Genomic DNA, 12,305 nt, shown 5'->3' on the forward strand with positions numbered 1-12,305 from the left:
TTTTTATGCAGGCCATCAGTTTTCAAATAGAAATTAGTCCATGAAATAGAAGGAATTGTCCAGGGGAAATTATTTCAGGACAGATTTAAAATGTGCTTTGCTACCTATCAGACTTTCATGTTACTGGGCAAATGATCAAAGAATTTTATTGTTACATATGAAACTCCTTTCTGTGCCACCGACAGCTTTCAAAAAGGATAATGAAGACCATTTTTCCCTATAGTGTTATATATTTGGGTTCATCTTCAAGTGTCTTTTACTTCAGTTTCTTCAGTATCTCTGGAACACTCTCCCGTGGGACAGACAAGTGTGTGACCATTCATGCAGCCTGACTCTGTATATGTTCAATATCCCTTGTTAGTCCCATTTGGTATTGATCTCACAAACTTGTGCAGCATTCTAGGATGAGTCACACAAGTGATTTCTAAGCAATCACATTTGTAGACTCATTGCATATCACTACTATTCTACCAATGAACCAAAGTGTGCCACCTGCTTTACCTATGCCTGAGACTATTTGATTGTTGAATTTAATATCTGCAAACTAATACATCCAGTAATGCTCATGAACATGTTGTACAATTGGAACATCCCAAAAGTATTTAGTCGGTCACGGGAATGTGCAGTGTTACAGAGTGGGTGGCTTTACATTTTATGTTAGTGATCAGCCAGCCTGCATTTAAAACAAAAAAGAAGAGGTTGCCATCATAGTGATACTTAAATTTATTCTTCCAGGTTTAATAATCGATAACTTCTTCCAGTATTTTAACTGTGAGTCATCAACTGCTCCAATGCAATAAACTAAACATCAGCAAACCATTTCCAGAGAGGGATCGTTTGTTACTCTTAGAAACCCATCAATTTGCTCTTGTGGCCCTGGAATTCCCCCCCCCCCCCCCCTTCTCTGACTTCAGCTTCAGTGTGATATAATGATCACTTACACAGCATTTACTGCTGGCAGACAATGATACACACACCTCAGCATTTCTCCTCAGTGATTTGTGGTCATTCTGAGGGTGTAGATATTGTCTGTCAGTAGAACATATCCTTGAATGTCACTAATGTTCATATTATTAGCAATCTGCATAAACATAAAAATATTTTGATTGTTCTGACTGCACCATAAATTCATAGAATTAGTCAAAATGTTTCACCTTTATGTGTTCTCTCTTGTGAACATTGGCAGTGATTGCTGTTTTTCTTACATCCACAGGGGCCTGGACAGTTCGTCGTGTTCTCAGTGCTTGTCACTGTTGAAGCTACTGGCACAGGAGGGCCGTACAGTAGTCTGTACAATTCACCAGCCTAGTGCACTACTTTTCCAGATGTTTGACCATGTATATACACTTTCTGCAGGTCGCTGTGTTTACCAGGGCACACCATCACAGTTGTTACCATTCTTGGACACTCTTGGATTGCATTGCCCTCCTTACCACAACCCAGCAGACTTCAGTGAGTATTTCCAGGCATCTGTGTCTTATACTCTGTAGATTTGTTACCTGACAAGGCTGCAGGCCAAAGAATGGAACTTAGTAGACCAAAACAGTATATTTATTTATTTATTTATTTTGCTTTGAGAAATGTGCATTGTGTTAAATACCTTTTTCACCTCACTTACACTGCCTTACATAATATTCAAAAAATTTTTAACTTTAATGTTAAATACAGGGCTGTTAGATGCACAACATGTTCCAAAGCAAGATCTACTGTTAACTTATTCTTGAATGGTACAAAAAGTCATATAAATAATTTGGACTAATAAGTCTTTGATCCAAACAGTGGTGGTAGCTGTCTTCAGAGATGTGTTGTCATTATGCAAGCAGATTCTTTCTGGAACACCTCCTATATACTTCATTGTTTGCTTGCAATGCTTTAGAACAAATAACTGTAGAAAACATCTACTTAGGCAACACATATGATTCCCCAGATTTTAAAGTTGAACATCACTATAAGAGGGACCACTCAAACATGTGGTTCCAGAAGAGAAGCAGCAGCCTTTTCAGTAGTTGAGGGAGCAACTGTCTGAATAACTGACTGATCTGGCCTTGTAACACCAACAAACATGACGTTGTCTTGCTGGTACTGCAAGTGACTGAGAGCAAGGGGAAACTCCAGCCTTTAGTTTTCCCGAGGGCAAGCATCTCTACTGTGTGGTTAAATGATGATGGCATCCTCCTGGCTAAAATATTTCAGAGATAAAATAGTTCCCCTTTCTGATCCCCAAGTGGGGGTACTCAATATGATGTCACCACCAGGAAAAGCAAAACTAGCATTTTTTGGGTTGGAGTGTGGAATGTTAGATCTATTAATCAGGCAGGTAGGTTAGAAAATTTAAAATGGGAAATGGATAGATTGAAGTTAGACATAATGGAGATTAGTGAAATTTGGTGGCAGGATGAACAAGCTTTCTAGATAGTTGAGTACAGGGTTACAGTACAAAATCAAAAGTAGATTGAATAATGAACAGGAAGATAGAAATGTGGGTAAACTACTACTAACATCACAGTGAATGCAGTATCATAGTCAAAATAGACATGAAGCCAACTGTTGTCACAGTAGTATACATTTATATGCTAACTAGCTCCACAGATGTAGCATAGATTGAAACAATGTGTGATGAGATCATGGAAATTATTCAGATTGATAAGGAAGGGGAAAATTTAGTTATGATGGGTGACTGGGATTCGGTAGTAGGAAGAAAGAAGAGAAGGAAAAATAGTAGGTGAATATGGACTATGAGAAAGGAATGAAAGAGGCACCCACCTGCTAAAATTTTGCACAAAGAATAATTTAATCATCGGAATCACTTGATTATGAATTGTGAAAGAAGGTTATATATGTGGAAGAGACCTGAAGACATTGGATGGTCTCAGATGATAAGACAGGGATTTTGGAACCAGATTTTAAACTGTAAGGCTTTTCCAGGGACAGATGTAGACTCTGACCACAATTTATTGGTTCTGAACGCAGGTTAAAGTGGAGAAATTGCAAAAAGGTAGGAAATTAAAGATGTGGGTCGTAGATAAAATTGAAAGAACCAGAAGTTGAGAGTTTCAGAGAAAGCATTAGAGAATGATTGACTGAAACAGGGGAAAGGACTTCAATAAAAGATGAATGGGTAGCTTTGAGATTAGATTAGATTAGATTAGATTAATACTAGTTACATGGATCATGAATACGATATTTCGTAATGATGTGGAACGAGTCGAATTTTCCAATACATGACATAATTAGGTTAATTTAACAACATACTTAAGTTAATATAACAACTTTATTTTTTTGTGTTTTTTTGTTTTTCTTTATTTTTTATTTTTATTTTTTTTATTTTTTTAATATTTTTGTTTTTTTTTTCTCTTAATTTATATCTAAAAATTCCTCTATGGAGTAGAAGGAGTTGTCATTCAGAAATTCTTTTAATTTCTTCTTAAATACTTGTTGGTTATCTGTCAGACTTTTGATACTATTTGGTAAGTGACCAAAGACTTTAGTGCCAGTATAATTCACCCCTTTCTGTGCCAAAGTTAGATTTAATCTTGAATAGTGAAGATCATCCTTTCTCCTAGTATTGTAGTTATGCACACTGCTATTACTTTTGAATTGGGTTTGGTTGTTAATAACAAATTTCATAAGAGAGTATATATACTGAGAAGCTACTGTGAATATCCCTAGATCCTTAAATAAATGTCTGCAGGATGATCTTGGGTGGACTCCAGCTATTATTCTGATTGCACGCTTTTGTGCAATAAATACTTTATTCCTCAGTGATGAATTACCCCAAAATATGATGCCGTATGAAAGCAATGAGTGAAAATAGGCGTAGTAAGCTAATTTACTAAGATGTTTATCACCAAAATTTGCAATGACCCTTATTGCATAAGTAGCTGAACTCAAACGTTTCAGCAGATCATCAATGTGTTTCTTCCAATTTAATCTCTCATCAATGGACATACCTAAAAATTTGGAATATTCTACCTTAGCTATATGCTTCTGATTAAGGTCTATATTTATTAATGGCGTCATACCATTCACTGTACGGAACTGTATGTACTGTGTCTTATCAAAATTCAGTGAGAGTCCTTTTACAAGGAACCACTTAGTAATTTTCTGAAAGACAGTATTGACAATTTCATCAGTTAATTCTTGTTTCTCAGGTGTGATTACTATACTTGTATCATCAGCAAAGAGAACTAACTTTGCCTCTTCATGAATATAGAATGGCAAGTCATTAATATATAATAAGAACAACAAAGGACCCAAGACTGACCCTTGTGGAACCCCATTCTTGATAGTTCCCCAGTTTGAGGAATGTGCTGATCTTTGCATGTTACGAGAACTACTTATTTCAACTTTCTGCACTCTTCCAGTTAGGTACGAATTAAACCATTTGTGCACTGTCCCACTCATGCCACAATACTTGAGCTTGTCTAGCAGAATTTCATGATTTACACAATCAAAAGCCTTTGAGAGATCACAAAAAATCCCAATGGGTGGTGTTCGGTTATTCAGATCATTCAAAATTTGATTGGTGAAAGCATATATGGCATTTTCTGTTGAAAAACCTTTCTGGAAACCAAACTGACATTTTGTTAGTACTTCATTTTTACAGATATGTGAAGCTACTCTTGAATACATTACATTCTCAAAAATTTTGGATAAAGCTGTTAGAAGGGAGATTGGACGGTAATTGTTGACATCAGATCTATCCCCCTTTTTATGCAAAGGTATAACAATAGCATATTTCAGTCTATCAGGGAAAATGCCCTGTTCCAGAGAGCTACTACACAGGTGGCTGAGAATCTTACTTATCTGTTGAGAACAAGCTTTTAGTATTTTGCTGGAAATGCCATCAATTCCATGTGAGTTTTTGCTTTTAAGCAAGTTTATTATTTTCCTAATTTCAGAGGGAGAAGTGGGTGAGATTTCAATTGTATCAAATTGCATAGGTATGGCCTCTTCCATTAACAGCCTAGCATCTTCTAATGAACACCTGGATCCTACTATATCCACAACATTTAGAAAATGATTATTAAAAATATTTTCAACTTCTGACTTTTTGTTCGTAAAGCTTTCATTCAATTTGATGGTAATACTGTCTTCCTCTGCTCTTGGTTGACCTGTTTCTCTTTTAATAATATTCCAAATTGTTTTAATTTTATTATCAGAGTTGCTGATTTCAGACATGATACACATACTCCTGGATTTTTTAATAACTTTTCTTAATATAACACAGTAGTTTTTATAATTTTTGATAGTTTCTGGGTCACTACTCTTTCTTGCTGTCAGATACATTTCCCTTTTCCGGTTACAAGATATTTTTATACCCTTAGTAAGCCATGGTTTGTTACAAGGTTTCTTACGAGTATATTTAACTATTTTCTTGGGGAAGCAGTTTTCAAATGCATTTACAAAAATATCATGAAATAAATTATATTTTAAATTGGCATCAGGTTCACGGTACACCTCATCCCAGTCTAAATGCTGTAGGCTTTCCCTGAAATTTGCAATTGTTAAATCGTTGACTGAACATACTACTTTGGAGGACTGTTTCGTATTGCTGAATGGAGCTATGTCATATATTGTAACTAGCTGTGCACCATGATCAGAAAGACCATTCTCAACAGGCTGAGCATTTATCTGGTTAAACTTATCTTGGTCTATAAAGAAGTTATCTATCAGTGAGCTGCTATCCTTTACCACCCGAGTAGGAAAATCAATAACGGGTGTCAAATTGAAAGAACCGAGTAATACTTCAAGGTCATTTTTCCTATTACCCTCTTTCAGAGAATCTACATTGAAGAGAGATGAAGTAATGAAGGCAGCAGAGGAGCAGATAAGTAAAAAGACAAGTCCTGGTGGAAATCTTTGTATATCGAAGGATTTATTGCATTTAAAAGGAGAAACATAAAAATGCAGTAAATGAAGCAGGCAAAAGGAAGTATAAAAGTTTAAAAATGAGATTGACAGGGAATTCAAAATAGCTAAGCAGGAAAGGATAGAGGACAAATGTAAAGATAGAGAAACATATATTACTGGAGGAAAGATAAACATTAATGTCTGTGAACATTTTATCAATGATATATTCATTGCTCAGTTGGAAAAGGAGATCCTGTTCCATACTAACGAGATCACTGGATCTCGTACTGATGTTTTTCCTTTGATATTGCATGCAATAGTTGTTGTATGGGACCCCTACAGAAACTGAAATATCTTCTAGCTAGACATTACCTTACAACAGACAGTAGGGATATTTTAGAGAGTCTAGCAAAAATTTACATTGCTGTGCTGTACCAACTGATACTACTAATCATCACTTTGAACAGTTGCTGTTAATGGGTGTAAATTGTTACTGATAATAATAAACTGATTTTCACCTGTTAGTTCTTAATCACAGAGTATATCTGTAGAGGGTCCTCTGTGATCTCTCTAATTTTGAGTGTAATTTTTTAGGACCCCCCCCCCCCCCCCCTCCACAAATTCTTCAGTGAACTATTATATTAGGTTAGTGCATAAGTTCATAGCCTTTTTTCCATAAGTTTAATAAACACAACAGATACACAGAACAGAGACTTTAGTTAATGTATTCTCTTTCACTATTTACAGCAGTCTGCCAATGGTGGGGTAACTTTTCATTTCTGCGACTGTAGAAATCATGTGATTTTGAGGCAAAGAAATAACACTAACTGGGATAAAATGCAAATGTGTAATTTCTTATCAGAATTGACATTTCCACTGCTCACGACTGTTTAATCATGATTGAAAGCATACAGTATTCAGCATTTGTTCCAAATTACACCATTTCCATTACCCAATGTAATAAATATCACAAGGACCGCAATTACAGTCCCAATTAACAGGGTCTTCTACTTTCACTAATGACTGCCCTGTCTGTGGTCCTGTTTTAGTAGCTGTATGGTGTTCTATCTTGTGTACACTCATTTCCATTACAGTCGTAATTACATCCACCTCTCTTGTTTGCCCCTGACTCATACTTACATTCCCCAATCTTGCCCAGTAATTCCAAACAAGTGTCTCCCCATTACTGTCAGATGAACCTTCAGGTTTTGAGTAGTTCTTTCATTTAAAGTACACCAGCATGTCTTATTTACCAAAAAGTAGCTTTCATGTAAAAAAGCCACCCCCATAGCCTTGTACCCGAGTGCAAGTCATGTGCTTTAACAGGTTCAGAGCAATCCAAGAATGTGCCATATTCAGTGCACATTTTCATCTGGAAAGGAAGTTCCTTGAAGATTTTTTAATGGAGAGTGGAAAAGGTGAAAATCTGAGGGCACAAGATCAGGTGAATAAGATGGGTACAGAATAAATTCCCAGCAATTTGTTTTTTATCAGTCTAGCAGACTGCGAGCAGATGTTATCATTGAGTAGCATCACTTAACAATAAATGTCAGCAGATATAGTTACACCTTGGGGAAGCAATTTGTAGTACACCAAACTGTCACTATTGTACCAGATGCACAATATTATATGTTTTGGATGTGTACAGGTCTTTATACAGAGTGTTGCTACCCTGCTTTGGCTCAACCATTCCTTTCTTTTACTTATATTAGATTAAAGACACCATTTCTCATCAGCACTGACAATACAGGATAGGAATGGTCAGTGGTGTTAACAAGCCAATTTATGACAAGCAAGCAGAGATATTCATATGGCCAGGCACTGATTTTTATGATTTTGGTTTAGAGCATACGTATCCATACACAGAAGTTTTGAACCTTCTCCACTGCATGCAAATATCGCACGATGGTGGAATGATGACGATTTATCACTTTTGTCAGCTCTTGAGTACACTGATGTTGATCATTTTACATTGATACTTTTAAATGATCTTCATAAAACCCAGAATGTCTTCCAGAAAGTGGAGAGTCACCAATGTCAAAACGATCCTCCTTAAAATGAGTAAACCATTTTCTTGCTGTGCTCTGCCCAGTAGCATTATCCCCACACACAGCACAAATGTTTCTGGCTGCCTCCACTGCTGTCACTCCTCTATTGAACTTAAACAGAAGAATATGTTAGAAATGTTCCGATTTCTCCATTTGGCACTGTATTTTCTAGCATCCATAGCTCCACTCACTATCTTCAAATGACGAAACAGCAATAAGTAAACTCAAATAGCTATAGTGAAGTACAAATAAAAAATGATAGTCGATAAATAAACCCATAGAAACTGGAATACCAACATACAAAATAAAACCCAATACGAACTTACGTACCAACCTAATTGATGTAGTGAATGTTTTAAAAGTGTAGGTGTGAAGGATTTTGTTGTAACTGACTCAAAGCTTTCTTAAAATTTATGAGTTCCAAATAAATCTATACTTCTTACTCTGTTGTGTAATGTAATTCATAATGCACAAATGGTCCATTGTTCAATATTAATTTCTAAAGACAGGCTATTCCTCTTCTTGAATAATACTCACTTTCCCCCCATGTGGTTGATGGTGTCTTACACATTCCAGAGAAGTGACTGTTACGTTTATAACTTTTTTACACAGGGGTGGACAAAAATATGGATAAATCATCAGAAAAGCACGCTTGAACTTACATGCAGATGCTATCCCTGCCTGATGATTGCGCTGTTGTGTTGGACCAAGAACAGAACCTGTGCAATATCCTCAATCTGTTCCAAGTGTTAGTTGTGGTCAGAACAGTAGACTGTGTAGTTGGTGCTCATATGGAGAGTACTTCCATAATGAAGGTAGCCAAAATGTTTTGTGTTTTATAAGGCACTGTATCAAAGATTTAGATTTATACTGCATAGAGAGAAAATGGAAAAACATCATCCACTGAGTCACAATACAGACAAAAGTGTGTTTTGAGTAATTGTGACAGTCTGTCATTGAAGGTAACTTTGACAACAACAAAAAACAGCTGCAAAAGTCAAAGCAGAACTGAATGTCACACTGACGGACCTTGTCAGTACCGAAACAATATGAAAGCAGATCCAGAAGCTGGGAATTGCAGGCAAACTGATATGTCAAAACCACTCATCAGTCATGCAAATTCCCATAACAAGAAGACACGATGCTGAAGCCACACAACGTGGGCAGTGGAGTGACGGAAGAATGTCATTTAGTCAGATGAGTCTTGTTTCCCACTGCTTCAAATTTCAGACTGAGTTAATGTCCCAAGAATGTAACATGGCAGGAGTTTCGTGATGATCTGGGCAGCCATACCCCATACTCCGCAAGGTCACATTACTAAGAATTATGTGACTATTTTGGTTTATAAACCCCACATCATGATAAAATGTTTGCTCCTCAATGATGATGCTGTGTTCCAAGACAACAGGGTCTCTCTATTCACACAGCTCACGTCATCCAGGACTGGTTTTGTGAACATGAAGATGAATTGTCATGTCTCCACTGACCATCACATTCACCACATCTCAGTATTATAGTGCCTTTGTGACCTACTTTGGAGACAAGGGTGCATGATCATGCTCCAGTTCCGCCATTATTACCTGAATTGCCACTATTTTGCAGGAAGAATGGTATAATATTGCTTGAAAACCATACAGGACCTGTTTTTATCCATTCCAAGATAATTGGAAGCTCTGTTGAATGCCAACAGTTTTCCTACACCATATTAGACATGGTAATGTGGTGTCCTAAACCGCTTTCAAACTGCTAGTGTTTATAGTCTCATAGGATGCAGATTAAAAATAATTGTAAACTAGAAATGGACTAATCAGATAGGAAATTTAGTGTTTGGGAAAGTAGGGAGGTATACCAGATCAAATCAAGCAACAAGTTCAGCAACTTAGAAATTATAAAAACATAAATGGAAGAGCTATGTTATTTAACCAAGGTATTCAGGCAGAAAGCAATAGATAATGCAGTTACAAGGAAATCAAAAGAAAAAATCTCTAATGGAATAAAGAAAATAAAGACGGTGGGAGTTTTAAATTGTACCATAAATTAGCAGTTTCAGGGCACATTTGAATTCCCACCCTGCCCAGAGTTCACGCCAGCACAGCTGATGCACTCTGGAGCACACTAGAGGGTACGCTTATAGCTGGTTGTGGAGTCCATGGCCACACTGAAGATACCACTGACATCCAGGCAGTGCTGATTGGAATCTGATGATTGGATGTAACAACAGACGGTGAAAGTTCACGAGACACTCAGTAATAGATCGCAGCCCAAAACCAAATTCCATCTCCTTCTGCACTGCATCTGTATGTAGTTGATGACAACAGTGGCTGCCCTGAATTCAAAACTACCTGGAGTCGCAGTGTCACAGGCAACTACCTGGACCAGTCACACTGGTATAAAACAAACTTAGCCAGCACACACTGCATGGCCCCGGGGCAAAAGTCAAGATTTGTCCACGGCTGTTGAAGGCTGCACATTGAAGTTGCAACTAAAGTTCCAGTCACCAAACTCCCATCAACTATGCCTGGACACAGCTTGTCACTTTCATGTGGCACTGCACTCAGCAACCAGCTGATATGTGTATCCTCTAGTGCACTCGGAGCACATGAGCAGTGCTAGCGTGAACTGCTGGGTGGAGCGGGAATTCAAATGGGCCGTGAAATAGCTAATTCACAGCACATTGGAAAACATAAGAGTACAGGTATTAATTAATAAACAAACAGAAACTTACTTTGGTGAGACACCATGTTTCATCAGTTGAGATGACACATGGCACAGTAAATAACAGCTGTAAGGACAACATACAAACATTCAAAGATATTTTTAAATGTTTGTATAGTTCAAGACAGGTTGCAAACTACTAATAATAACAATAAATAATCGACAAAAATTTAAATTATATCTTAAATAATAATGAAAATAATTAAATTCCAGAAGCAATTCCAGATTACTTGTATAAAGCCAGTCAAGATATTAACAAAAGAAAGATGCCAGGAGAGGATAGTGATTCAGAGGAAATGGTTAAAGCTAAAGAAAATTTAATACAATAGGAACGTGTAAACCCTTTGCAATTGCTAAATATGTACGGGAATTGCATATACTCTTAAACTCCCCTACCTCCCTCTTGTCTCTGTCCATCTCCTCCTTCCCATCTGCCCATCTCCTCCTCCTCTCTCTGTGCATCACCTTCTTCTCCCCTCTCCCAATCCATCTCCTTGTCTTCCCTCTCAATGTCCATTTCCTACCTCCCCCTCACTGTCCTCTTACCTCTCTCTCTGACCTTGAGCATTGTTTATTGTTGTTACAAACAAAACTTTGATTGGGAATTGAAGTCACTTAAAATGAATGAGTAAATGGGTTGAGATTATTGATGTACAGGGTACGATAGTACTTCAGATGGATATGAAAGAATTGTAGCTTCAGTGAGAGTATTTTACATAGTTTAAAACTGTGAAAAGATAGGATTATGAAAGTTTTGGATGATTCAGATCCTGTAGTAGGATTCTAATCATAATGTGATAAGCCGTAAATCCAACTTCCCTAATTTTTTGTAAATAGGTGATGATGAAAACAAACAGCACTTTGTTGTGTACACAATTTTTGTTTGATAATATATATAAGGAGAAATAAGAACACGGCAGAAACAAATTGGCTAATGGCCTACATGTCCTCCTACATCGTCATTTTAAAAAAATGTGTAGCTATGTCTGTCTGAATGTTCCTTAGAGTGTTGTGTAAAAATTTGAAATTGTTCAAAAAATTTTTGAGGTTTTTGGTAACAACATTTATGCTTCATAGATTAAATGAATATTTGTATATTATGTGTATTAAAAAAGATATAGCTTATGCCCATCTGAATGTTTGCAGAGTATAAAATTTGAAGGAAATTGGTCAAGAACATTATGGGGTGTTTCATAATATTTCCTATGTTACATATATATGGCACATGCGCATGCGCGCACACACACACACACACACACACACAGATATATTCTTGCACATGACTGTTTATTAATAGCAGTTTCACTATTTCAGTGATTGATGTCTGTGTGGGTGAATGTGGTGTAGACATAGAGGAATTAGCTGCAGCCAGTGCTGAAAAGATGAAAACTGATACCTCTGTACATTACATTAGCAAAGGAGGTAAGTTTTTTTTTTATTTTATTTTGTTAACTTAAACCTTCGAGACTACCATTTGAAGATCATTCCCCTCTCAGGAAAATATTAATAATGCTATTTGCATGGAAATGTTGCAAAATAATAACAATAATAATAAAGAAAGGGCAAAAATTTAAATTGTTTCTTGAAAATATATTTTGGAATATACTGAACACTGAAAAAACAGAAAAATAAGTACTGGTAGAGCCAAAAATTATTCATAATTATTGTAGAGATGTTAAGAAAAGGTGC

At 36.6% G+C, this 12,305-nt stretch overlaps 1 protein-coding gene across 3 annotated transcripts in view; it reads left to right on the plus strand.

Moving 5' to 3' along the window:
* LOC126416060 (ATP-binding cassette sub-family G member 1-like) overlaps positions 1–12,305 on the plus strand; it is an 884,121-nt gene that overhangs the window by 848,580 nt on the left and 23,236 nt on the right. For all 3 annotated transcript variants that reach the window (XM_050083536.1, XM_050083535.1, XM_050083537.1), the window contains 2 exons: positions 1,214–1,452; positions 11,931–12,038. In XM_050083536.1, the coding sequence (XP_049939493.1) occupies positions 1,214–1,452; positions 11,931–12,038 (347 nt within the window). The remainder of the gene's footprint in view (positions 1–1,213; positions 1,453–11,930; positions 12,039–12,305) is intronic.

This window comes from Schistocerca serialis, chromosome 8, assembly GCF_023864345.2.
Source record: "Schistocerca serialis cubense isolate TAMUIC-IGC-003099 chromosome 8, iqSchSeri2.2, whole genome shotgun sequence".
In the NCBI taxonomy this organism is placed as follows: domain Eukaryota; kingdom Metazoa; phylum Arthropoda; class Insecta; order Orthoptera; family Acrididae; genus Schistocerca; species Schistocerca serialis.